The sequence below is a fragment of the Sciurus carolinensis genome, chromosome 14 (genome assembly GCF_902686445.1).
Source record: "Sciurus carolinensis chromosome 14, mSciCar1.2, whole genome shotgun sequence".
In the NCBI taxonomy this organism is placed as follows: Eukaryota; Metazoa; Chordata; class Mammalia; order Rodentia; family Sciuridae; genus Sciurus; species Sciurus carolinensis.
In genome coordinates this window covers 72,887,356-72,914,396 of record NC_062226.1, presented here as the reverse complement: position 1 = coordinate 72,914,396, position 27,041 = coordinate 72,887,356, and the positions used below count along the sequence as shown (strand labels likewise).

General features: G+C 35.6%; 1 protein-coding gene across 2 annotated transcripts in view; it reads right to left on the bottom strand.

Moving 5' to 3' along the window:
- The window catches only part of C14H9orf85 (chromosome 14 C9orf85 homolog), a 65,261-nt gene that overhangs the window by 25,564 nt on the left and 12,656 nt on the right, over window positions 1-27,041 (bottom strand). The window contains exons 2-3 of one of the 2 annotated variants that reach the window (XM_047523813.1): window positions 3,327-3,433; window positions 1,044-1,734 (exon numbers count right to left, since the gene is read on the bottom strand). In XM_047523813.1, the coding sequence (XP_047379769.1) occupies window positions 1,695-1,734; window positions 3,327-3,433 (147 nt within the window). In that variant the 3' untranslated portion in view covers window positions 1,044-1,694. Of the gene's footprint in view, window positions 1-1,043; window positions 1,735-3,326; window positions 3,434-27,041 lie in introns of those variants that run through there. The other variant, XM_047523812.1, reaches the window with a different exon arrangement.

The following is a 27,041-nucleotide window of genomic DNA, read 5'->3' as shown; positions in this document are numbered from 1 at the left end:
ACATCTACCTCAATGTAATGTAGAATAGTAGCTCTTGAGGTCCTTTTTAGCCCTTAACTCCTTGACACAATGGTCCCTTAAAGACCTCTGAATCACTGTACAATGGCTAGTGGAAATATCACCACAAACTCCCCTGAGTCCAAGGACTTCAACAGCTTTGAGTCAGAACAAAGTTGTAGATCTCTGAATTAATGTGTTCACATTCAATCATTTTCAAAGACTGCTGTGTTATAAATTTTCTGGAAAACTAAATATAGTTATGTAATACGTAATGATATTTTTAGGCAATGATGAACCACATATAAGATGGACTATGATGGTAGCCATCTCTGTCATTAAGTGATGTGTGACTTAAAAAACTGGCTACTAAGACTGCTTTTCTTTTCTTTTTGTTTTAACTGAATCTTTGTGTTTGTCCAAATAAATATTTGTTCTGCTAGAATTTGAAGTATACAAATTTTTCTGGCCATGAAAAAAAAGTTTTTTTGGTACCTGGATTGAACGCAGGGGTGCTTAACTATGGAGCCATATCCCCAGTCCTTTTTTGTATTTTATTTAGAGACAGGGTCTCACCGAGTTGCTCAGTGCCTTGCTAAGTTGCTTGAGGTTGGCTTTAAACCCTCTATTCTCCTTCCCCAGCCTCCCAAGTGGCTGGGATTACAGGCATGTACCACTACAATGAGCACTGGCCATGAAAATATTAATATAATAAGTAATACAGAAAAGCAGGGAAAATCTAAGAGCTGCATAAATCAGTATGGAAATTCTATAGCAAGTCATAGCCTCTGGAAAATTAATAACTGATATGATTGTTAGGTCAGAAATTAGGCGACTGTAGGGGGCAAAGTTGAGCAGCTGGAACAAAGAAGCTGAGCAGCTGGAACAAAGACCAGCCTGCCAAAAGGTGACCAGAAAGTTCGCAGCAAGGTGGATGGAAAGTTTCACTGACCCTTCACACCCACCCAATAGGACTCCCTCCCATCCCAGTCTATAAAAACCCTGGGCAGCCAGGGTCACGTGCGATTTTCTCTGGATCCCTATACCCTGGGGGTCTGGGAATTTCACCCAAGAGCCAAATTCCAATAAAGCTTGCTCTGGTCACTTTCTGTCCCATTTTATTTGGCCACTAACTGTGCCCACCGAGTCCGCCAAGCCCACCAAGCCCACCAAGCCTGCCCAGCCTGCCAAGCCTGCCAAGCTTACATTTGGTCCCGCCGCCAAGACCCGCCGAGCTTACAATGATTTTTCATACATTATCACATTCATAATGAAGATAAACCTCTAGGATACAGCAGATATTAAGGATGGGAGATTAGAATAACAAACAACTGTTGAGGCACAAATGTTCTTAAATGACTTCTTTCTTACACAGCATTAATCTATCAAAATCCTATGAACATGCAAGTATTTATTACCTATACTTAAAATTCTTTTAGGAAAAATTGCTAGAAAGAGAAAATGGAGATTGATGAAAACTTATCCTTATGGAAAGAATGCGTTGTAGAAAATACTCAGCTACAAATCTTGTATTAGGCCTACTAACTAAAAGTACATGATTTTATTACACAACTAGTATCTAATTGCTATCCAGAGAACACAATTCATTCATGAAAATCTAAAATTGGACACTGCCTACACTTTCCCTATTTCTAAATTTCCCTACTGCTAATTTGGGCCAGTGAGAATAAAACTCATCAGACTTGTTTAAAAGGTGTTTTGTTCTGGAAGGGAATGCTGAAAAACAGGAAGAAAACACCAAAAGACAGAAGTGAGATACTTGCAAAACTTTTTAAAAGGGGGGGATCAACTATACCAGAAATAAAACTAAAAATTCTGGTCTGAAAGAGTAGTATTGGGGGAAAAACAACATTTGTAACTTTCCAGACTAAAAAGAAGCATCCTGTACACATTGCTTTTTTTTTTTTTTTTTTTTTTTTTGTGCTGGGAATTGAACCCAGGGTCTCCCACATTTGTTTTTAGAGTAAAGATATTTCTTTCTTTCTTTTGGTACTGGGGATTGAACACAGAGGTGCTTTACCACTGAGCCCCATTCCACAGCCCTTTCTTTTAAAAAAATTTTATTTTGAAACAGGGTATCACCAAGTCACTTAGGACCTCACTAAGTTGCTGAGGCTTGTCTCAAACTTGGGATTCAATCTTAGCCTCTGGAGCTACTGGGATAAAAGATATATATCTCCAATGTGCTAAACAAACTTGGAGGTAAATTAGCAGCATGATAAAATTTGCATTTTTTTGGTATTATATGATGTTTGGTGTATTTAAAAGTTGAAAGCATTTCAGATGTTTTAGTATCTGCTACATAGAAAGTATAATTCTTTCTTAATTTAATGAATTTGACAGAAAAAATAAAAAAATTTAAAAAAAAAGCATCTTGGGCTGGGGACATAGCTCAGTTGGTAGAGTGCTTGCCTTGCAAGCACAAGACCCTGGGTACAATCCCCAGTACCGCAAAAAAAAAAGCATCTTAGGCAAAATAAATCACTCAAATTAAGACATTTAAAGCTATCAAATATTCCCAAGTAAACAGATTACTCCATATCTTGAGTTTTAGATTCACAGAAATGCTGACATTTTTCAACAAAAATAAACACTAACAGCTATATTACATATATTTAGACAGACCTTCCAAACTTTAAGTAAAATTTTCTCTCATAAAGTGAGAATACCACCTAGTGCAGTAGCACACAAGAGGCTGAGGCAAGAAGGATCGCAAGTTCAAGGTCAGCCTCAGCAACTTAGCAAGACACTGTCACAAACTAAAAAAAGGCTAAGTGATAAAGTACTCCTGAATTCAATTCCTAATACAAAAAAAAGAAAGAAAGAAAGAAATAACGAGCAAATGTTCTTAATAGCTACTATATAGATTACCAAATTGAAGTTATAATGTAAAAAGAATATACTAATTTCTACATTGAAAGCAATTTCAAAAATTTTATGGTTTGAATTAAAAGATTGGATTCCTATTAAGAATCTGTAAAGATAATCTAAATATTGTTATTTCATCAGTGGGAGACTTCTTGCAATATAAACATCTTCTCTGCCCTAACTCATTTTTTATCAACAAGGCACATTATTTATTTATGAAAGAATGAATCAGGGAATGATGAATCAATTAATCTACTTTTTCCCATCTTCACAAACAAGATTCAACATGCATGTAAGACAAAATGCTATGAGAGAGAATGTGATTTTTTAAAAAAATTGACCTTGATATTTATTTGCACACAATTTTGGAAATCAGGAAATGAAATAACAAACTATGATATATGTGCCATTGATTAAGGTAATGAAGAAACTTAACTCACCATTTTTTAGGTTTGGATAATGGTTTATATTTGTTGTATTTTACACGCCATTCAAGAACTTCTTTACAGCGCTGACATAGTCCATCATGAAGTTTTTGGTTAATTTTCTTAAAAACAAACAGAAAAACAAATTGAAAATTTCACCCATGAGTGAGTACAGCAAATCCCACAAAAAGGCACATGAGAAGTTTATATTAAAAAAAAAAACAAAACACTTTAATTTGTATAATATTCTATGATAATTTACATATTTTATATTATTCTCTGGTTCTTTAAAAGGCAATTGTCCTTAACTGGGTTTAGCTCAGAATCATCTAGAAAACTTTTCAATTTTCTGACAAGTGTATTTGGAGAAAGTATTCCCATTGACCAGATATATATCATATCCTGAAGGGTCAAAATTCATACTATACAGTTAAGACACATGTATTTTTACTGCATGTTAATTATACCTCAATAAAAATGCAATAAAAAAGAAAACCTATTTCATATTGTTTCAACAATTCAAGTATTACCAATAAGTTGGAAAGTTGGAATCAAATTGAGGAATTAGTCCTGAATTATCTTTTTTTTTTTAAGGCTGTAGAGTTCCAACCCAGGGCATGCTGGGCAAGCTTCTATTGCCTAGCTACACCTCCAGCCTGAGAAAATGAAGTTTAAAAGTGTCAGGGAGAAGAAGGTTGGAAACAAGAGGCATTTCATTACTCAACCCTTTTGCATTCTCACATAAGGAAAAATGTTTTCATTTTTTCTAGAGCCTGGGTGTGGTGGTGCATACCTGTAATCCCTGGTTTGGGAGACTGAGGCAGGAGGATTGAGAATTCAAAGCCAGTTGCAACAACTTAGCAAGACCTAAGCAACGCAGCAAGACCCTGTCTCTAAATAAATATAAAAAAGAGTTGGGGATGTGGCTCAGTGGTTAAGTGCCTATGGGTTCAATCTCCAGTACCACCAAAAAAAAAAAAAAAAAATTCCTCTTGGTAACCTGGCTTTACCAAAATAGGGGGGAAAAAATTGTACATGTGAATAGCTTGGTGAGAAAAGGTCTTTATGAGGGAATAAAATAGTTTTAATTATGATTTCCTTCTCAAAATATGTTGTGACAGTAAAATTTTAAATGTTTCATAAGGTCTGTGTAATAGTTTGGTATAGTATAAAATATTCATTTGATTCAGGACCTAGACTATATATTTTCAAAGTACTCCGAGAATTTTCTGATTTCTTTGGCTGAGGAAGGTTGGTCTTTGCCTATGACTGAACTGATGAATAGAGGACATTTTAATTCTTTTCTTTTTTCTCCCTTTGTTCTTTTTTAAACATTTCTCAAGGGGAGAAAAACACACCACAAAATGCCAATTCTCTGGAAGGCTATTTGATAGAGTTAAAAGCACAGTGTTTAGACTAGATCATCTGAAGGAAAACAACTTTGGAGAAGTGCTTGATATTCCTGAAAGCTCTGAACAAGATGGCAAAAATAATTTGACAAAACATTTATTCAAAGAGAAAATATTTCAAGGGTATTTTCAAAATCCATAAATTAAGCTGTGAATATATTATGTTTAACTCTGGTGAAAAACATATTTTTACTATGAATTATGTATGGGTATATCCCTTTCCTCCTAACAGGTAGAGTTCCCAGGAAAGTCGGTTCTGTATCTCACTATTTTGGCTCCTAACTGGTACACAAGTGCCAGAAAGAAGGTTATCCATGCCCACAGGTCAATCTCCTCTTCCTCCCAATCTTGGTCCTCAGTGATCACATACAAAGCTGATTAAGAAATATGCAGAACTAAAGTTCACATTTCATCATTTGTTCTCACTGCCTTCTGTTGCTTAGAATACCTTACTAAAAGCATTACTTGTATTTTCTTAACTCTAATAATAATAGGAACAAGTTAATGACCTTGAGCTATGATTACAATATGAATATGATATAAACTTTCTAACTGGAATATTCTTAGAATGCTTAACATTTTATTACTTGCGATTTTACTACTCCTAGCACTCTCAGCTTGTTAAACTAGCAAGTTAACCAGGAAGTATTATTTGGCTTCTTGTTTGCTTCTGCATCCAATTTTAACCAGTTCATCTTGATTTACAAAGCTGTGCATAGTTTGAAAACTGGTTTCTTTAGGGTGGACTGACAGAACAAAACAGGTCTTTGTGGGAATTTGTCCTGAGAGTGATGTGTGCTGCCGTATAAACGGAGATGTTGTACAGCATTCACATGACCAACTGGCCCTACTACAAAATTAAAGTTGATGTTTATGTGTCAAGAAATGAAGGAGGGAGGACTAGGGATGTATCTCTGTGACAGAGCACTTGCCTAGGGAGTGTGAGGCACAGACTTCCATACCCAGCACCACATGCACACACAAAGAAATAAAAGAAGAAAAACAAATGAGGGATGAGGGTAAGGATAAGAATGAATATATTGTCACTTAAAAGTAAAATGCAGAAAGAAAGATGTACACCTTGTTTTACTATATTTTGGCAAACCAGAAGTGAATTCCAAAGATGTTGAGTAAAGACAGCTAAATCCTGATTCTAGAAATTGTTCTACCTGGAGCAAAAGAGATGCCAGTCACCTCACTAACACCTAAGTGAACAACTGACCTGTTGAAAACCTCGGATGATCTGTGAGCTTGTCTGAGCCATCTCTAAGCGGAGCTGTGCTCCTCAGAGAACTCTGGGGCTCATCTCACCAATCTGAGACCACTCGGTTGCCGAGGCAACTTCTGCTCAAAGAGAATTCTGTGATATCACAGAATTTATTGGTTCAGACAGTCCTAGATTCAAATGCAACTCCCAGGAGGTAGAAAGAGATACCAGTGCGTCCATATAGCCTTGAGGAGCCAGCAGCCTGGAGGAGGAATTATTCCGCAAGTGATAAGGCTTCCAATGAGGCCAACTTCCCCACAGCCTCTGGCTTCTTGTTTGCCTTGAAGAACCCTTCCTCACAATGAATCCCTTTGATGGGCTCCCCTATAAATAAAGCAAGCAGAGCCTCACTCTTTGTTAGAGAGGGGACCCATCAGGTCCAATTCTCCCACCAGGTCCTCCGCTGTGAAACTGTTTTTCTGTGTCTTTTGTCTTTTATTTCTTATTAACTATATTTCATATTTTTCTCAGCCGGCTCACACCTCTGTGCGGTTAACTGATCCCTCATTGTGCAGGACGCAAGCGACAATAACCCTCTTTTGGCAATTAATTTTAGTACACTGCTCATGATGGAAGATCACAGGTTATTAATATCAGACTTAAGTATGCCCAGATATAAAATGAAAACTTAGTTTTGCAAATGCAAAAGCTTTTAAAGCTGGGCATGGTGGCTTATGCCTGTAATTCCAGCAACTCAAGATGCTGAGACAGGAGGATCAAATTACAGGCCAATCTGGGCAATTTAGGGAGACCCCGTTTCAAAATAAAAAATAAAAAGGGCTGGGAGATGTAGCTCAGTGGTAAAGTGGCCCTGAGTTCAATTTCCCCATACCAAACAAACGAACCGTGAAAAATTTCACTGAGTGAATACTTTTTAAAAAGTCAAATAAATTTAAAGACCTACCTAACAGATACATAATGTCTAAAAATTGTCTTAGCCATTAACTTACACATTTTTGAGGAAGTAGTGTTATCCCCTGTCATTAGCCTTCTGTTGCTGCACAATAATATAACACAGCAATGCCAAACAAAAATGGGGTAGGACTTCCAGTCCCTGAAAAGTAGCAAGAACAAATTGTAAATATGTGATCAATGGCACTGATGCTGAAAAGTATTTGATAAAACGTAAACAAAACATTTAACAAATGGAAGATACTCATTTAACAAACGGAAGATACTATTGTAGGAGGGAAGGAACTTGAATACCATTCAAAAGCAACTGAAGTCATTTTACATTACAATTCTTTCAGAAATGTTAAAGGTAAAGAGACTGCAAATGGCATATTTTACTTCCCTTGATTGAAAAAAAAAATGAAATTCTCAAAGGAAAATGCTAATTCCAACTGCTGCTAAATATTCATTTCCATGGACTGGCCTTGTTCTTTGTCCTGAATTACTCCTCCAAATAAAATAAGGAATTGTACTGTAATATAGCAATAGCAAAGTTATTCTGAAAAATAAAAACGTTTATATCTTAATTATATTTAAAAGTATATGGTTTTAATTTTCTAGAAACATTCTCTCATTTTAAAATTGACTAAAGGACAAAGGAGCACTGCATTTGGAAGCAGGAACTTATAGGACTAATGATAATGTGACAATCTGTCTTTTAGGTTGTGACTTTCAAATCATAAACTTTTATTTTAAATCCTTTTAATATGGCTAGAAAACTGTTAGATGTAAATCTTATAAAGTAAATATAACAAAAAAACAGATAAGAGAATCAGAATGAGGCAAAAACTAAGGGAAGTAGAGAAAAGCTGGAAGCAGTTAGAGGCACAGCTAGGAAGATCACTTGCTAGAGATGGGCTACAAGTGAGGTCAGACCTTTCTAGCAGCCAGAAAAACAGAATTCAATGTCTGTAACAAGCCAAATATCCAGGTTCTCAGAAGCAGCTTAACTATTCCTGTTATTACAACCCAGAATTTCATCTTCCCCAAAAGGACATCATGTGATACAATAAGCAAAGCTATCTAAAACATCCTTATAATACAAATCATTTAACAGAACTGTTTTCTATCCTGGTTCTCAATGGAACTTGTGTTATGGTACTCAGACACAGCATGGTAAAAACATTACTGATGGTTGTAGAATCTATAGAATTCACTGTATATCATGAGGTCATCTTCAATAAACACTATTTCTCTTAATTAAGTTCTAAGAATATTCCCTTCTATTATGAAAAGTATCAAATTTGCAGAAAAATTTAAACAATAATATTAATATTAGTCATATAACACTACCAAGAAACAGTCATTAACATTTTACATATTTGCTTTTTATGTGCATGTACTCTTTTTAAGTCAGGGACATGAAAGCATTACTTTCTCCTGTTGAACCATAACTGTTACCACACTAAAGAAACAGGAAAAATAACTCCCTAGTGTCAATCAGTGTATCCATTCTATGCTGAAATTTCCTTGACTCTTCCCATATTTTTCATAGCTGTCCCCCTACCTGCCTGTCCTCCCTCACTCTCTAGCACCAAATCCAGGATCAAATCAGTATTTAGCTCTTATGTCTCTTTTGATCCACCTGCTTTTATCCTTTATTACAAAGATGTTTTTGAAAATACCAGGCAAATTGTCTTAGAGAGTATCTAGCATTCCAGATTTGTCTGTTTTCTCATATTTGAATTAAACTCATTGCTTTACCTTCTATATTTTCTGTAAAGTGGAAGTTAGGTTTAAGGTTGTGATTACATCTGGGTTAAATATATTTTAATCAGAACAATTCATACATGTTGCTGCTGCTATTTTATATTATTCCAAGTAAGGAGGCATAGAATGTCTAGGAATGTCTAGTTCTCACCTAGTCAACAGTCCTAGGTTTTTTTTTTTTTTTTGTACTGGGCATTGAACCCAGGGATGCTTTACCACTGAGCTACATTCCAGCCCTTTTTATTTTGAGACAGGGTCTCACTAAGTTGCTAAGAATAGCCTTGAACTTGGGACCCTCCTGCATTAGCCTCCCATGTTATTGGGATTACAGGTGTGTGCCATGGCACCTGGCAACAGTGCTAGATATGACTGATCACTGGATGAAAGTGGTGACCTACATCTCAATTATAAAGATCAGTAATAATCTATGGGGTCATGTTAATATACTTTCCCCACAATGTTATTTCACCTCATGATTTTAGCAAACATCTATGACCCTTGCCTGAATCAATCATTCTACTAAGGGATGCAGAATGCTGACTCTAATTCTTCCTACATTAATTAAAAAGAAATATATTGTCAACTTAAACCAGTTTTGACGCATCATATATAGAGAGTAAAATTCACCCATTTTAGGTATTCAGTTCTGGGAATCTGAAAATCAAAATAAACAGTTCCATCATTCCAAAATGTTCCCTTATGCCCCTTGGTTATTAGTCCCCTCTATGAAACATTCTCCCCCAGGCAACACTAATATTTAATCTGTTCCTATAGTTTTGCTTTTCCAGAATGTAATATAAATGGACTGATAAAGTAAACAACTATTTGAGGAATTTATTCCTTTTTATTGATGATTGGTTTTTCAGTATATGGGTATACTACAGAGTTCATTCATTCATCAATTAAAGGACATTTTGAGTTGTTTGTAGTTTGGGGTGCTAATAAATATTTGCATATAAGTTTTTAAATTGATGTTTTTATTCCTCTTGGATTTCTGGACTCAATATTGTCACATTAATCTATGTGTCTACTCTTTCACCAAGACCTCTCTTAGTGTAGTTTTATATTAAGTCCTGATATCAGTACCCTGTTCTATGTCAAAATTGTTCAGTTCTTCTAATTTCTTTGATTTTCTGTATAAATGTTAGAATTTATTGACTTCAACAAAGTTGTCTGCTATTATTTTGATTAGGATTATATTGAAACTACCAATTAATATTGGGGAGAACTGGTATGTTCATTCAATCTTCCAATCCACCAACATCACATTCCTGGGATAAACCCCACTTTGTAGTGACATACTGGCCTTTTTATTTATTGATGAGATCAATATGCTAATAATTTGTGAAAATATCTGTATCTATAATCATGTGGGATAAGGGCCTACAGTTATTTAAGGGTTTTCCCCCCCTAATAATGTCTTTACCTATTTGGGTGTCTAGCTTGAGTTACTAGAGAATTCACATGCCAGAATTAAAAGGTCTTAAAATAGATTTTATATATCTTAGAAGGATACAAACATTTTCCAATATCTTGTAAAGAATTAGCACAAATCCATAGTTTTCTTTTAACATTTATTTATTTATTTTTTACAATTGTGGGAATTGAACCTAGGGTCTCCCCATACATTAGACAAGAACTCTATCACCAAGTTATATACCTAGTCCCCAAATCCATATTGTTAAATGTTTATGAGTACAGTATGTTTCGGTCACATACAAAACCACATAAAAAAAGATGGACACTAATGAAGTTCAATTTCTCATAGTCTAACAAGTCCTTCATTTGATCTTACTACTGAAAACTTTTATATATAGATAAATATGAATGGGACAGAAGAGAGAACAATGTTCAAACTTCACAAGGAAACCTCTTTTATGGGCTGGGGTTATAGCTCAGTGGTAGAGTGCTTGCCTAGCAAATGTGAGGCCCTGGGTTTGATCCTTAGCACCACATAAAAATAAATAAAGATATTCTGTCCATCTACAACTCAAAAATATTTTTAAAATCTCTTTTATATTCTAATAGTCTACAAAATTTGTTCTCTTTCCTGCTAGTTTTTTTTCCTATAAAAAATTGTTATTGTTTATTAACAATGGCATATAATGTTCTATGATTTTTCTCATGAGAACTTTTGGTAGGAATGGTGGCACATGCCTATAATCCTAGCAACTTGCAAGGTTGAGGCAGGTGAATCACAAATTCAAGGCCTGAGCAACTTAGCAAGATCCTGTCTCAAAATAAGAAAATAAAATAGGGCTGGAGATAGAGTTGAGGCGTAGTGAGGGAGATGTAGAAAGGCTGACTAGGGCAAGATGTGGAGTGAAGAGGTCAGAAGCAGGGCCAGGACAAAGAAGCATGGAGAAGATCTTCTGATTAGTCAACTTCCTGGCTGAAGGAAGTGCTAGTGGAGACAAGCTGGGGTTCCAGACAGACACTTCCATACTCATGCTCCTAAGTGGGGGATCCAATAAAAAACTAAAACAGACACGTGGACACAGGGGGCACCAATCAATAATAGTGAGGAGCACATGGACAGGGGAAGAGATAAGGAAAGGAGGAAATTCCAGAGACCATAAAGAGAACAGGCTAAAACTCCCCCACTGGATTCTCAGCTCTGTGGCCTCAATTCTTTGCTGAACAAAGAACCCAGTACCTCGAGACAGTAAAGGCAGATCACTAGCTTAGCTTTTGCAATGCTGAGTTCCATCCCCAATACCATTTTTATTGACCAATTTTATAGATTTAAAATAATATGAGCCTTTACAAATAAACATTCACACTGTAAAAAAGTTTCACTAATTTTTCCATGTTTATGTACTTTTAAAGTATGTTTTTGTTGATAGTATATTTTGTCAGAGTAGTACGAGCATTTCTTGAACCTATTCCCTATTTGACTGTTTATTTCCAATTTCTGACAAAGTATATTTTTTATTTTTATTTTTTGGGGGGGTACCAGGGATCGAACTCAGGGGTACTTGATCACTGAGCCACATTCCCAGTTCAACTCTGTATTTTATTTAGAGACAGTTGCTTAGCACCTTGCTTTTTGCTGAGGCTGGCTTTGAATTCTTGATCCTCCAGCCTCAGCTTCTGGAGCTGCTGGGATTACAGGTATGCACCACCACACCTGGGAAAGTATATTTTTAAAATATATTAGGTTTTAAATACCAGCAAACTTCTAATGAGCTTGCAGATTCTCATACATTATATTTATATAAAACAAGTTCTGGTCCCATTTTAATAGCATAAGAAAATCAAAGGACTTTTTATCAGCTATAAAAATTCATAGTAAAAAATAGTTGTCCTGCTGGGTGTGGTGGCCCAGGCCTGTGATCCCAGTTAGTCTGGAGGCTGAGGCAAGAGGATCCCAAGTCAAGGGCAGCCTGGGCACTTTAGCAAGACACTGTCTCAAAATAATACAAAAAAGACTGGGGATGTAGCTTGGCGGTAGAGCGCCCCTGAGTTTAATCCTGAGTACCACCAAAAATAAAAAATAGATAAAATGTCCCAAATCCATTTGCAATAAAAGAGTATTGTAATAAAAAATGACCAAAATTGAGTGAGTGCACATAATTATGTGGATATTGAAATAAATGTTTCTTAATATTGTCTGTAAAAACTGTTTTGCTTTTTGATTCTGGCAGTTAAGATTTTTTAAAAGAACCGAAGACATTGCCATTTTTTTTTTCAAAAAGGGAATTTAAAATAAGTCTTGCTGTGATCAACTTATTATTAACATTTAGTACAAATAAAACACTTCAATATGATCCAGGATATCAATATTAAATTTTACTCATGTAAAACTTTTGAACCTATAAATTCTTTTTAAAAATGTGACAATAAATAACAACTTGAACATCTATTCTCAGTCACTTTTTTGTGTATCTCATTATTTCAGGAAATGAACTAGTCATATAAATAGTCCAGAAATGCTTTTGAAGTGAGTTCTACTAGTAAAAATTGGTTTTACTGTCACTTGAGGAAAAACATAAAATCAAACTTACTATTGGTTTACCTTTTTTTTAGGAAACTATAGTTGTACAACATTGCTAATCGGAAATTAGTTATCATGAATTTTTTTTTTTTTTTTTTTTTTGGCTGTACTAGAGATTGAATCCAAGGCCCTTTACCACTGAGCTACATCCCCTGTCCTTTTTATTTTACTTTGAGAGAGGGTCTCAATAAGTTGTCTAGGCTGGACTTGAAATTGTGATCCTTCTGCCTCGGCCTCATGAGTCACTAGGATTACAGGCATGTGCCACAGTGCCCGGCAAACGTTTTCAGCATTTTAAAGGTTTTGTAACCAAAAAATCAGCCCATTCTCCATCAAGTGAAATATTACTCTACTATTTAAAAATGTCTGATATACATATATACGTTGAATACATATTTTTATACATATAATTTTAATTAAAAGGCCTAAATTGAGGTATGCCTCTACTATGAGAGAAAAGTAAAACATGTAGAAAAGTATACATGCTAGAAATACTCAAAATGCTTCTTTTGTTCAACATACTTAGAACATAAGCTTTTCCTACAAATAAAGAAATAATATTTGATTCTCTCCTCCTTTTCTTGTTATGGCTGGAATCTTTAACAAATGTCAACTACAAGAATAAACAATCACATTTTCATCCGAAGACATCTGAATCTAAAATGAGTTCTGATCATCCCAAACAGAGGGCTATTCTCTCAATAGGTCGGTACAGATATTGTCAGTTGCAAATATACAGAGAGGGTCTATGTGCAGACTATCTACTGGTTTGTTACAAAAGCCAAGGAAACTATCTAGCTTTTCACTGACAAACTTAATGCAAACACTTAAATAGAACCATACCTATCTATAGGCAAAAACAATGTGGCAGTACTTTTTTCTAGCAGTAGAGAAAACCCAATAAGGCAATTTTCTTTTCCAAAACATATCTTACCCCACTCTACTTTTTTTTCCTCTGGTGTTGAGGATCAAACCTAGGGCCTTGCACATGCCAGGCAAGCATTCCATCACTGAGTTACAACCATACATGTATAGTCCCCACCGCCAAAATTCACTTTTCTTTCTTTCTTTTAGCTGAGTTTTATTCTCCCAAAGGGGGTGTACCATACCAGATTGATGTGTGGCATGGATAGAGCAAGCTCCTATTCCATCTCCTACATTTTGAGGGTCTCAAAAGTTGCCTAAGCTAACCTTGAACTATGCCATTCTCCTGCCTCAGACTCCAGAGTACAAAAAATATTTTAAAGAAAGGATCACCAATGCAGAACCCAGAGGGAATCTCTCTCAACAACAGGTAAATTTTGCCTTACAACAATTAAAAAATGAGTACTGTTTTAACATAACGTGCCTTCACTTATCTTTGCACTACCTTCATTGTTGATTATAGAACATTTTCAGTAAATAACCCACAAAAATTATCTCTAAATAGAAACAGTTTTATTGTCAGCACTGTGGAGAACAAGCATTTTCTTCCTTAAGATTTCACTGCAAACGGTTTAATCTAGCAATAGTTTGTCCAAAGACTCGCCTTACATGTAGTGCAGCACCTCCAACCCCACCTCCTCCTTTCATGATCCTTTGCTAACACTTCTTCCTCATTTAGTTACGAGCTCGCTCCTCTCTCAGCACAGGTGCCTGCTCGGTCCTCCTTTTTTTACATTTTTTATTTTTTGTGGTGCTGGGGATTGAACCCAGGGCCTTAGTGCATGTAAGGCACCCACTCTATCAACTAAGCTAGATTCCCCAGCCCTCCTCATCTTCCCTTTTTTCCCACTATTTACTCATGGTCAGCTGAATGCTTAACTCCAACCTCAGCAATGAACTCAAAGAAGTTGACATCCAAAACTACATCTCCAGTTCTAACTATTGTTTCTCTAGCGAGCCCAATGTCTCAGACTGCATGAGAGAGCTCCATTTTCCTCCTCACAGAAATCTTTGAGACACCCCAAATTACAAACTAAATAATGGCAATCACAATCTTAGAAAATCCATTCTGTTCCTTCTCTGTCCTAAATTTCATCGGCTCAAGTTAACAAGTTGTCACATTTTACTTCTCCATCACCTTTCACCAACATGCCCATATTGACAAAATCATTTCTTCCACATAACTTATTATCTTAGCCATTTAAGTATGTAATTCAGTAGTATTAAATACATTCATACTGCTGCACAACCATCACCACCATCCACCAGATGAACGATTTTCATCTTACAAATTGAAAACTCTATAGTCAAACAGTAATTCTCATTCTCCCTTTTCCTCGACCTGTCAACGATTATTCTACTTTGTCTCTACAATTTTACTACTTCATGTAAGCACTACATGTACTTCATGTAAGTTGAATTACACCATATTTGTCTTTTTGTGACTACTAGTTTATTTCACTTAGCATAATGTTCTCATTGCTCATAGATGTAGTAAATATATCAGAATTTCCTATATGTATATAATACATCTGCTTATCTACTCATATCTCAATAGACACTTGGGTTGCCTATTGTTTTCCTACTGTGAATAATGCTGCTACAAACATTGATGTATAAATATCTCTTCAAGGCTCTGCTTTAGCTGGGTGTGGTGTCCCGTGCCTATAATCCCAACTACTTGGAAGGTCAAACCAGGATAAGCCACCATTCAATAACAACCTAGGCAATTTAGATCCTGTCTCAAAATAAAAAGGTTGGTGATGTGCCTCAGTGTTAGTGCATCTCTGGGTTCAATTCCCAGTACCAAACAAAAAACCAACCTGCTTTCAATTCTTTTGTTTTTGGAGTATATGCCCAGAATAATGCTATTCTAATTTTTTGAGGCACCTCCAAGCCATTTTCCACAGTAGCTATGCCATTTTATTTCCACCAACAGAGCACAAAGGTTCCAATTTCTCCACAGTTTCATCAACATTTGTTGTTTTGTTTTTTTCATAATCGGTATCCTAATGGGCAATCCTATCTTGTAGTTTTAATTTGCAATTGATCAGTGATGTTAGGCACATTTTCGTGTGCTTGTTGCTCATTTGTGTCTTCTTTGGCAAAATGTTTTTTTTCCTGTTGAACAATACTCTCTGTATAAACATAGTACTGCCTCAGAGTCCTTTTTATTTCTGCAGAATGGGTATTAATTTCCATACTCCATTTCTGATTTTAGTAATTACAGTGTTTTTTTGTTAGTCTATCAAGCTAAAGGTTTGACAGTTTCGTTGATATTTTCAAAAAACAACTCTTAGACATGGATAGTGTCACACACCTGTAAACCCAGCAGTTTGGGAAGCTGAGGTGGGAGGATTGCAAGTTCAAAGCCAGCCTCAACAACCTAGTATGGCCCTAAGCAATTTAGTTAGACCCTGTCTGGAAAACTAAAAATAACAAAAAGGGCTGGGGATGCGGTTCAGTGGTTAAGTACCCCTGTGTTCAATTTCTGGTACCAAACAAACAAAAAAACCTTTTAGTTTCATTGATTTTATCTATTGTTTTTCTGTTCTCATTCATCTATGCTCTAATATATTTCCTTCCTTCAGTGGCTCTGTATATAGTTTCTCCTTTTCCTAGTTCCTTAAATTGTAAAGTTACATTGCTAATTTGAGATCATTCTTATATTTTAATGTAAGCATTTGTTTAAAGCTATAAACATCTTCCATAGTGTTGTTCTGTGGCATTCCATAAGTTTTAGTATATTGTTTTTGTTTTCATTTGTTTCTAAGCATTTTCAAATTTTCCTTGTGATTTCTTCATTGATTCATTAAGACTGAGCTATCTCCCCAGCCCGAGATCTTTATTTCTTCACACAGCTTTGGGTTACCACCGAGTGTCTTCATTTCAACCTCCAGAACTCCCTTTAGCATTTCTTGCACACCAGGTCTAGTGGTAACAAACTTTCTCACCTTTTTATCTGGGAACATCTTAATTCATCCTTTACTTTTGATGGACAGTTTTGCCAGATATGGGATACTTGGTTGACAGTTTTTTCTTTTAATTTTGTATCAACCCACTGCTATCTGGCCTCCAGAGTTTGATAAGAAATCTGCTGATAATGTTATCAAGGATCCCTGTGTGACGAGTCACTTCTCTCTTGCTGCTTTAAAGGTTTTCAACTGTTTGATTATAATGTTCTCAGTGTGCATGTCCTTGGGTTTATTTTCCTTCATGTTTGCTGGGTTTTCTGGATGTTTACATTCATGTCTCATCAAATTTGGAAAATATTCAGTCGTTATTTTTTCAAATATTCTTTTTGCCATTTTCTCTCTTTCCTTCTGGAATCCCCACAACATATATGTCGTTCCACTTGTCCTTTAGACTCTGTTCACTTTTTTTTTTCCCTTTCTGTTCCTCATACTTGATTATTGCTACTGTCCTATCTTCAAGTTTGCTGATTCTGTTTTATTCCTGCTCAAAGCTACTTTTGAATTTCTCTAATAAATTTTTTATATCAGTTACTGTACTTGCCAGCTCCTGAATTTTTTTGGTTTCTTTATAGATTTTCTAACTCTTTACTGATGTTTTCACATCATTTTCTTAACTTTCTTCTTTTTCTCTAGTACTTTGAGCATCTCTCAGGTAGTTGCTTTAAATTCCTTGTTTAATGGATCCACCATCAGTTCTCTTTCAGGGATAATGCCTGTTGATTTACTTTTTTTACATCGAGTGGGTCATACTTTCTTTTTTCTCTGTGTATCGTGTGAATTTTTTGTTGAAAACTGGACATTTGAATAATGTGGCTATTATGAATTAGTTATCAGGTGTCCCCCAAAAGCTCAGGTGTGAGACAATACAGGAAAGCTTAGAGGTGAAACGTTTGGGTTATGAGAGTCTTGACCTAATCAGTGCTTTAATCCTTTGATAGGGATTACCTTGGGTTCTAAGTATAGGAAAGGAGGGTATGGCTGGAGGAGGTGGGTCATTGGGGGTGTGCCTTACAATGTGTCCCTGAAGAGTGGATCTCTCCCTCTCTGCTTCTGGGTGCCACGCTCCCAGCTGCTTTCCTTCACTACACTCTTCCACCATGATGTTCTGCCTTACCTTTGGCCCTGGGAATGGAGTTGGCTGTGTATGAACTGAGACATGAAATTATGAGTCCCACCAAATAAACTTTTTCTCCTCTAATTGTTCTTGCCAGGTCCTTTGAACAAACAGCAAACAAAGCTGACTACACAGTGGTTTTTCTGGAGGTCAGATTCTCCCCTTTCCCCAGGGTTTGCTATTTGTTTGATTTAAAATTATTATTATATGCTGTCTCTGTGTCAACAAGTAGGCTGAGGTATAAACTTAAAAGAGTTTTCAAATCTTTCATAAAGGAGGCTGTATCTTCTTTGGGTGTATCCTTGACTTTCTAATTTCCCCCACAAATGCATTTGCCTTTGAATGTCCTGGTCTTCATTGCCTGAATCCCAAAGGAGGAGAAAAGAGAAAAATGAAGACAGGGGAAGAGGTGTTGGGTCTTTAAGTCTCCTAGAAGTCACTTCATTCAAAGGAGAAAAGGTTTACAACAGATACGGATAAATTTTGTGCTAAGTGCTGAAATTGACAAAAATTTATTATCCAAGTTTTCCCCTGAGGCTTTAATTCTTCAATAGACTCCACAGTACCAAACATTTACATAAGACAGATTTTGCCAGTGAAATTGTTGCTTAGGTGGTGAGACCAATCCCCAGTGCTTTCTACTAAGCTACCTTCCCAGAATTCTCTATTCTATAGATACATTTTAACAGACACCTAGCTATATTTCTCTTCTGGTCAAAACACAAATTCCTTAAGGCATTTCTTAGATAATCACACAATTGGATATCTACTTTCCATTTGGATCCTATGACCTGTTTTTCCTCTCAGGCATCGCACTCCCAAGTAAATAAATCTGGTAGTATAAAAATCTGCATTCTTTTTCTTCCTAAGTTTTTACTAAACTGCTTTGCCCACAATGCATGTCCTTCCTCCATATTTGTGTGTTAAATTCTTCATTCATTTTCTAGTTTTGCTTTTCAAACAATCCTCCAAAATTACCTATAGTACTTCTCATCAAGCTTTGCACTGAATTCAGAAGATGTACAGAATACCTATTACTGGCTAAGCATATATTCGATAGTGGGATACAGGTCAAAAAAAAAAAAAAAAAAAAAAAGACAGGTAGGATCCTTGTTCTTGAGCTAGTAAACAAGCAATGTTCTTTCAGGGACAATGTCTGTTGATTTACTTTTTTCCACTGAGATAAATACAGCAGTGTGGAAACTACTATGAGAGAGACAAAGAAAGTATGCTTCGGCATCATCCTATTCCTAGTAAATCCAGTGCCAGTGCACAGGGAAGCCCTCATGGGAACATGAGAAGGCATAAAGTCCATTTGGAAAACTGCAAGCAGTTAGAAGGGCTGGATAAAAGGGTATGAGAACAACAGGAAGAATAAGCTAAATTATGAGAGAACCTGTTTGCCAAGCTAAAGAATTTGGCCTCTTTAGGGAAGGGATATGACTGAATAATATCCTGAACAGCAATTAAAGATAAAAGAAAGTATGGAGACCACTTAGGAAGTTACTGAAATAATCTAGAAATTATATCCTTAAACAGTACAGTTGGCTGTGGCAGGGGGGACAGAAAGATGGGAGATAATAAAGATGAAAATGACTAATATAGCGTTGGGGCAAAGTCAAGACTGGGAAGAGTCTGGGAGAGTGATTTTTAAGTCAGTTCTAAAATCCCAACTCTAGAGTATATTAAAAATTGGATTTCCAAGCCTACTCCCTGATATTTTGATTTTGTCATTTAGGAGTTTCTGTGACACATATCACACTTAATCTGCAGTTAAGGGATGGAGAATGCTCTTGAACAGGCACAATTAATGGCAAGAGTTTAAACGAGGTGAGTTTATATAACAACCCATCTCCCTCCCTCATCCCCATCTTCCCAAAGTAAACTTAGAAGCACAAACTGAACAAGTCTGATCCTTGGAAAGCTACTCGTGTAGAGTGGCAGAACTATATGGGGGAAGGCAATTACCTGAGTACTTTCATGTGTGGTTTGAGGACCATGTTCATCAGAATCACCTTCAAGGCTTGCTAAGAATGTCATTCCTGGACTCAACTCCAAGATACACTCATTAAGAATTTCTGGCAGCTGGGATTCTGCATTTTGAACAAGCTTTCAGATGATTCTTAAGAACACCAAAATTTAAGAACTCCTCTTCTAAGCAGATGAAACAAGTTGACATTGCTAAACTGTGTTCCTGACCTCACCTCTGCTACTGGGAATGCAACTCTTAATAAGGTGATATACTTTACCTTAGAAAGTTATTATTGCAATTGAAACAGCACAGGTTAGTACAGATAAGAAATAATAATAGCTAGGTGTACTGGTGATTGCATGTAATTGCAGCTAAGGAGGCTATGGCAGAAGAATCTCAAGTTCAAGGCTAGCCTGGGCGACTCAGTGAGACCCTGTATCAAAATAAAAAATAAAAACAGCTGGGGTGTATGTGTAGCTCAGTGGTAGAGTGCCCCTGGGTTCATTTCTTGGCACGTAAAAAAAAAAAAAAAAAGGAAATAAATAGTTGGCAAGTGTTCTGTACAATTCTAAGTATTTGTCAGCTATTACCAAACTATACTTGTCATTGATTACCCTTTAAAATCAATTTTCTCAGTTAATTATATAATTTTCTCACAACTACCTTGATGGATAAAGTATTATTTTTACTTTACACACAAAGAAATCCAGACAGATTATATAATCTGCCTAAACTACATGTCTACCAATTATTATTCAAGACAACACCCATGACTCCAAATTCCATATTCTGCCCCACTATTTCACATAACTTTTCTTCTAGAGACAAATTTTCTAGCTGATTTTTAGTTTCACTATTGAGAGCACTGATTCTTTGGCAAGATGTATCTTGAGTACCAAATAAGTGACTTAACAGAAATCTTTGAAACATATAGTGTTTACAAAAGACTAGACTGCCTGTATACTTGAGGAATGTTTCAAATATCTTAGTCCCCAGAATAAACTCAGGATTGACTGGAAAAGCTATGCTAGAGGCATATATCAGTAGTCCAGAAGAGGTACTATTTAAGAAATTATTTAAGAAGTTTTTCTAACATTTTATCAAAGGACATCAGTCCCGAAGGTAATTTTCCCCAGGTTTTTCAATTTGTTTTATAAAGTTCCTTAATGCAGACACTGTTTGACACTGGCATAGCACTATGTAGAAAACATCTATTATCTCTGACTTCCTCATGATCAGAAAAAATAGAATTTATCCCTATTTCTGGAATTTAGTCCAATCAAAGTACACTAATGGCTGGAAAACTACTCCTTCGTCATTCTTTTCTATTTCTTAATCCTGTAATAAGATCAAATGTCAGACCAAAACTTAATTAGTTAGGGAATCTAAAATTAGGGCACACACTAGGAAATGTGGATAATTTCTAGATCAGTTATTCTCAGTCTTTGTTTCTGCTTCCACTGTTCATATACCCTTATCACATACAGAAGATAGAACATCTTAACAGGTGAGTAACAAATATTTTGGAGAAGACAAGTAAGAGAATTTCTGATATATTATTTTCCAACAATGGACATCAAAACTATACATATGCACGTGTGTTTCTATCTTCTCAAGGGATCTTCTGCTGCCCTTATCTCTTAAATACTTAAATTCCTGCCTGGTTTGATGTTTCTGGTCTTTTGCCTACACAAGTCTTCCAATGATTTCACGTGCATAGACATAGCTGTACTTTGGTCAGGTGTATTAGGGAAGAGCTCTTTACATAGTTAACTATAAAACAGGTCTTTTGGTTTTTATCATAAAAATAATAGCAAGCTAAATAATTTGTACACAAAAGACTGCTACCATAAATCTATAAACCACATGGTCTAATCCTTTATAAAAATTCTCCCTGCTGTTTTTACAACATTCCTGTGGCTAAGAGTAGGCATAATTATCCTCATTTTGCAGATGAGAAACCTGAGGCTCAGAGAATTAAGAGATTTGCTTGAGGTCACAAAATTAATCAGGAGCAGCACAGGCAGCACCTGTAAAAAGATGCTTTTTAGTATACGATTAGGTTACAAGTAGAAAGTGTTTCCTCTATACCCTTCAAGGTCTTCTAAATGTTAAAAAACAAAAATAAATCCCCCACACAATTTCACAGAGTATACATTTCAATTTGTATAATGTTGACTTACTCTAACACTGGAATATGAACTGCTTTATGGTACACAGTACATTATTTGTTTAAAGAACACAAAGCAAAGTTCCAACGTTAGAAAACCTCATTTAGAAAGAAACCATTACCTTTGTTAAGCAGTGTTCCAAGAGGAGGATTTAGTTTTCTATCATCACCTATCTAAACAATAAAGGGTACCTAATTGTTAAGCAATACAAGCCACCCTATGTACAATTCAACTGGAATGCAAAAAGCCCTATTCAAGCAGCAGTGGTGTAATGAGACAAGGCAACACACATGTTTTTATAACCACTCATTAGAAGTTAGTCACAATTTGAGATCTTGTCCAACCAGTATGGTATGCCCTAAGTTAGTGATCTTACAAGTGACAAACTACTCAATGACCACTGTTTAACATGTACTAAATGAAAAAAATATATATATTTCTTTCCTCCTAATACCATATTTAGGAATTTGTGGATTTAATTCTTTCAAGCTTACTAATTAGTAATATCCACAAACCAAATAATTTTATCTTTTAAAATAAATCCATACTTTAAGTCATTTACTTGGGGCAGATGTAAGAAGACAATTACCATCTTGAAGCTAGTAAACTTCTTTGAAGATCATTGCTCTGCTCTGGTCATATTAACACATCATAAAAATAATCTATTAATACTGATAATAGAGTCAGGAGTCAAGTCACATGAGGAAAAATTTAGGTTTGTACCATGATTCATTTAGTTTAAAGCTCAGTTTTCACATAGGGCTTACCTAACTTTCAGTTCAGATCATTTTCTTGTTGTTAAAAAGAGAAATAGCATTAAGATATTTTTGATGACAAGAATATAAAATTAAAATATAATGAGTGAAGAATGCAAATCACCTGTAACAAAACATAGTCCTACCTCATATTTCTATAGTTTTTCTAAGATCTGAATTTGTCATATAATCCTCCTCTGTGTTTTCTCAAATCATCCCTCTATGGAGGAAGAAAGTGGTATTGTATTTGTTGTTATTCTAACTTAGAGCACATTGATGTAACTCACCCAAGGTTACATGAAGTGTGACTCAGTAGCCACACTAGCAGTTGAGAGAGTCTACTCCTGGTGTTGCTCTAACTCCAAGTTTAAGGCTCCTTATAGTTTTACCAAACTATAAATATATCATAGATTAGAATTAAGCACAGCATGTATCATGACCATCTCTCTACTGCCTACAGAAATAATTAAAAGGAATAAGGGTAGCTGTACACCAGGCATTTCAGAGATTCAGAAGATTTATGATGCATAGTTCCTTCCTCATGTTATTTAAAATCTAGTTAGAAAGACTAAAGTAATGGGCATGAAATAAATCTGAAGAGTAAGCAATAGTCTTAGAGTTAAAATGGTATTTAAAGAGAGAGATTAACTGGTTGGCTTCTTAAACTGGGCTTTCAGAAGGATATGGACTGCATGGGAGTCACTATAGACCCAAGCTAATTAATAGACTCCAAATTCAAAAATTTTTATCAAATTTCATTCAACCCCAATCCAATGTGACTAATAGCTCTATTACTTATAACAAATTTATAACATGTGACAGATAGAAAAGGCATTTTACACTTTCAGTGGCTATTGTTAATCTTAAATAGAGTTTATGTCCTCAAAAGATTTCAGATCAAAGTCTACAGTGACGTACGATAATTTACAATGGCAACTCCTCTTCCTTCAAACCTTCCTTGTACCTCTACGAAATTATAAATAGCTTCAACCACAAGCAGAAGCAGGAAAGATAATGTGGATAAGTCTCTCAGGTCACTGTTTTACAGCCTTTCTTGACACGCACGCGACTTGATAAAGGATAGAGAACGAGGTGATTCAATCAGAAAAGAGAAATCTCACATTTTAAATGCTAGGGTTTCTGAACAATATTGTGGTTCAAATTTTTACTAATTGAAAACTCATTTCAAACCCTTAATTCAGCTATTCTCAATAAAAAAAACTTGTATTATAAGATGCTCTTAGTAAAATTACTAGTTTGCTCACTGTTGCTTCGGTACAGTGATCTTATGGTCCCTGATAGACTTTCAACACCACGAAAGCTACAAACAGTTATTCTCATCTCCACAATGCCTAGCACAGATAACAAGCAACAAAAGGCAGTCAGACTTTAGACGCTTGATGGCAACAATGATTTTTCTTCTTTGTGGCATCTCTATAACCCCAAGCCAGGCAAAATCTTGAGCCTGTTTTTATTTTAACTCCTAGGCTTGGTTGAAATCTGGAGCTACGGGTCTAGATATTATACTTCTAAAAGATTTACCTCTTCTATTTTTATGATTCAACTTAATAACAGCATTATATTTCACTGCCATATTATCAATCTTTATTTAAAGTTAATTCAGACCCACTAGGTTCATGGTTTACCATTACTTCTTCTTTCTATGCCTTCTTTCTATGTCTTTTTTTTTTTTTTTCCCTTTCCTTTTTCTTTTTTGTACTAGGGATTGAACTCACTTTGCCATTGAACTACATTTTCAATCCTTTTATTTTGAGACAGGGCCTCCCTAAGTTGCCCAGGCTTGCCTTGAACTTGCAATCCTCCTACCTCAGCCTCCTGAATCACCGGGACTATAGGTGTGTGCTACTGTACACAGGCAACACAAGTCTTCTTATAGTCTGGAGAACATTCCTAAGTATACACTGAAATAGGGACACTCTACCATTAAGTTACATCCCCAGCTTTTTAATTTTTATTTTGAGACAGGGCCTCGCTAAATTGCTGAGGCTGGTCTTAAACTTGTGATCCTCCTGTATTAGCCCCCTGAGTCACTGGGATTACAGGAGTGTGTCACACACTGTGCCTGGCTAGTAGAACTTTTTTTTTTGAAAAAATTTAGTCCAAATGGTTTTTTAGTTCTGAAAAAAAAAAAAAAAAAGGCAAACCTTAGTTCTATAAAGAATTCTAGATTAAAAATACTCTCATTATAGCACTTTGTAGACCTTGTCCTATTTTTTACAAGTAGCAAATAAGAAATCTGATGCTTGTAGTGTTATGGCTGCCTAATGGGTAACTTTTTTTTTTTTTCCTGGAAGCTGGTAGGAATTTCTATCATTAGAGTTCAAAACATCACAATGTCATGTCTAAGTAATATCTTTTTCTACAATATTCCTGTAAAGCACTTGACAGAACCATTCTGAGGGTCTAAGATTTCCTTCATCTTTGAGAAAATATTTTTCTTTACTTTTAATCATTTCTTCCTCACCTTCCTTGATTTGCACCAGTCTATTACTACCTACTTTATATCTTAAATTTCCTTAAATTTTATTACGAAGACAGGATAGTTTATTCTTATTTTATCTGCTTAATGCACACATGTATTGTAAAGGGTCTCTACATTCAGATATATAAACAGCTTGTTCATTTCCTATGAAAAAAAATGATTTTAGTCAGAAGTTACCAAGTTAAAACAGTCCCCTCAGATACGTGTTCAGTTTTCCAGACTTCTACTTCCTCCTCTCATTTCTCCCCAAGCCATACAGTACACAAGGGAGTTAGTCTACTAACTTTAATAAGTTAGTCTAACTTTAATAAACATAAGTGCAAACATTATATATGTAAAAGTAACCATAATATATACACACACTCACACACCCACACACACACACACACACATATACTCATTTTGACACTATGGATTGAACCCAGGGATGCTTAACCACTGAGCAACACTCCTAGTCCTTTTTATATTTTATTTAGAGACAGTGTCTTGCTGAGTTAAGCTTAGGGCCATGCTAAGTTACTGAGGTTGGCTTTGAACTAGATCCTCCTGCCTCAGCCTCCCAAGCCACTGGGATTACAGGCATGTGCCACTGCCCCCAGTCATAATATTCTTTTATATAGATAATAGATGACAACTTATCCCACGTGACCATTCTAACTCTATTGAAGACTACATCTAGCACTATTACGTCACTGAAGCTTACAAGAAACATGATACCATGTTACATAATGTCTTGTGATAAAGGCTAATGATGGTCCAATGAACATTCAACATACACAAGTATAGAGCATGACAGCAAATACATTATTCAAATTGATGACTTCAGTGACATGAGTCATTTAAAAACAAACAAGTCAGACACCTGGTAGGAAAGGGCTGAGCATTTAATAATATGTAATTCTTCACAGAACAACAAAGTATGTAAAATAATCCCCAGGCTCAGATTAATGTTTCATATCTATGATGTTGTGACTGTCCTAACAATATCAAATGACTTTCAAAACTGAGTTTGAGTAATGCAAAGTTAATTCTACTACTAAAGGATCATCACTTGAAAATTGTTACACATACATAGCTCCATCACCTACGAGAAGAAATACTTCCTTGTTAATGACTCTGCCAAAACAAAAACAAAAGCGATCAACTTAGTTGCAAAAGAACAATTTGAATAATTACATTAACTTTACAAGCTAAATCCAATTGTTCTAACTAGAAATAAACTTGCTATCAAAGAAATGTCCTTCATTAAATTCTAAAAATGTCATTCAACCTTATGAAAAAGCAGATAAAGAGAATTAAGAGGGCAATTGAGATAATCAGCTCCAAAGCTATGGGAAAGTCCAAGTTTACACCTGATATTTTTAGAAGCCCAAAATCCTACAGGGACCAAATTAATCACTGTTGAAAAATCAAATCACACTGATTTCTTTCAGTCCAAAGGAGGATTATCTGAGATTGTACTGTACATATGAACTAAGAAGATGATCCATCAGGATGCTTTTTCCACATCCACTAACATTACTTCTGAAAAGAGGCTGGCCATCCAGGTACCTGTATGTCCCTTTCCTTTGTTCTCCAAAAGCTATGACTTAAAAAGTTCATTTTAAAATACTTTATATTTGTCAATAGAACGGCTGTATTTGAGAAAGAGAGAGGATATTGACCAAGAGAAGTTGATGGCATCCTCTGGATCTAGGTGGTAGTTACATGACTACATTCATTTGTGAGAATATGCTGGATTGTATTACAATCTACATACTTTTTTATGTCTTTTTAAGTTAATTTCAATAAAAAAGTTTATTAAGTGAAAATGCTTCATATTTACCTTTTTCCACTTTTAAAATTAACTACTAAAATTAGATTCCTGAATGAAGAATTCATATCAAACCCATCTTTGTCAGTGTTGGTACATAACAGTGGCCTAACACAGATCAGTAATTGATTATACCATGTCAATAAGAACTACTCAATTTCCATACTTT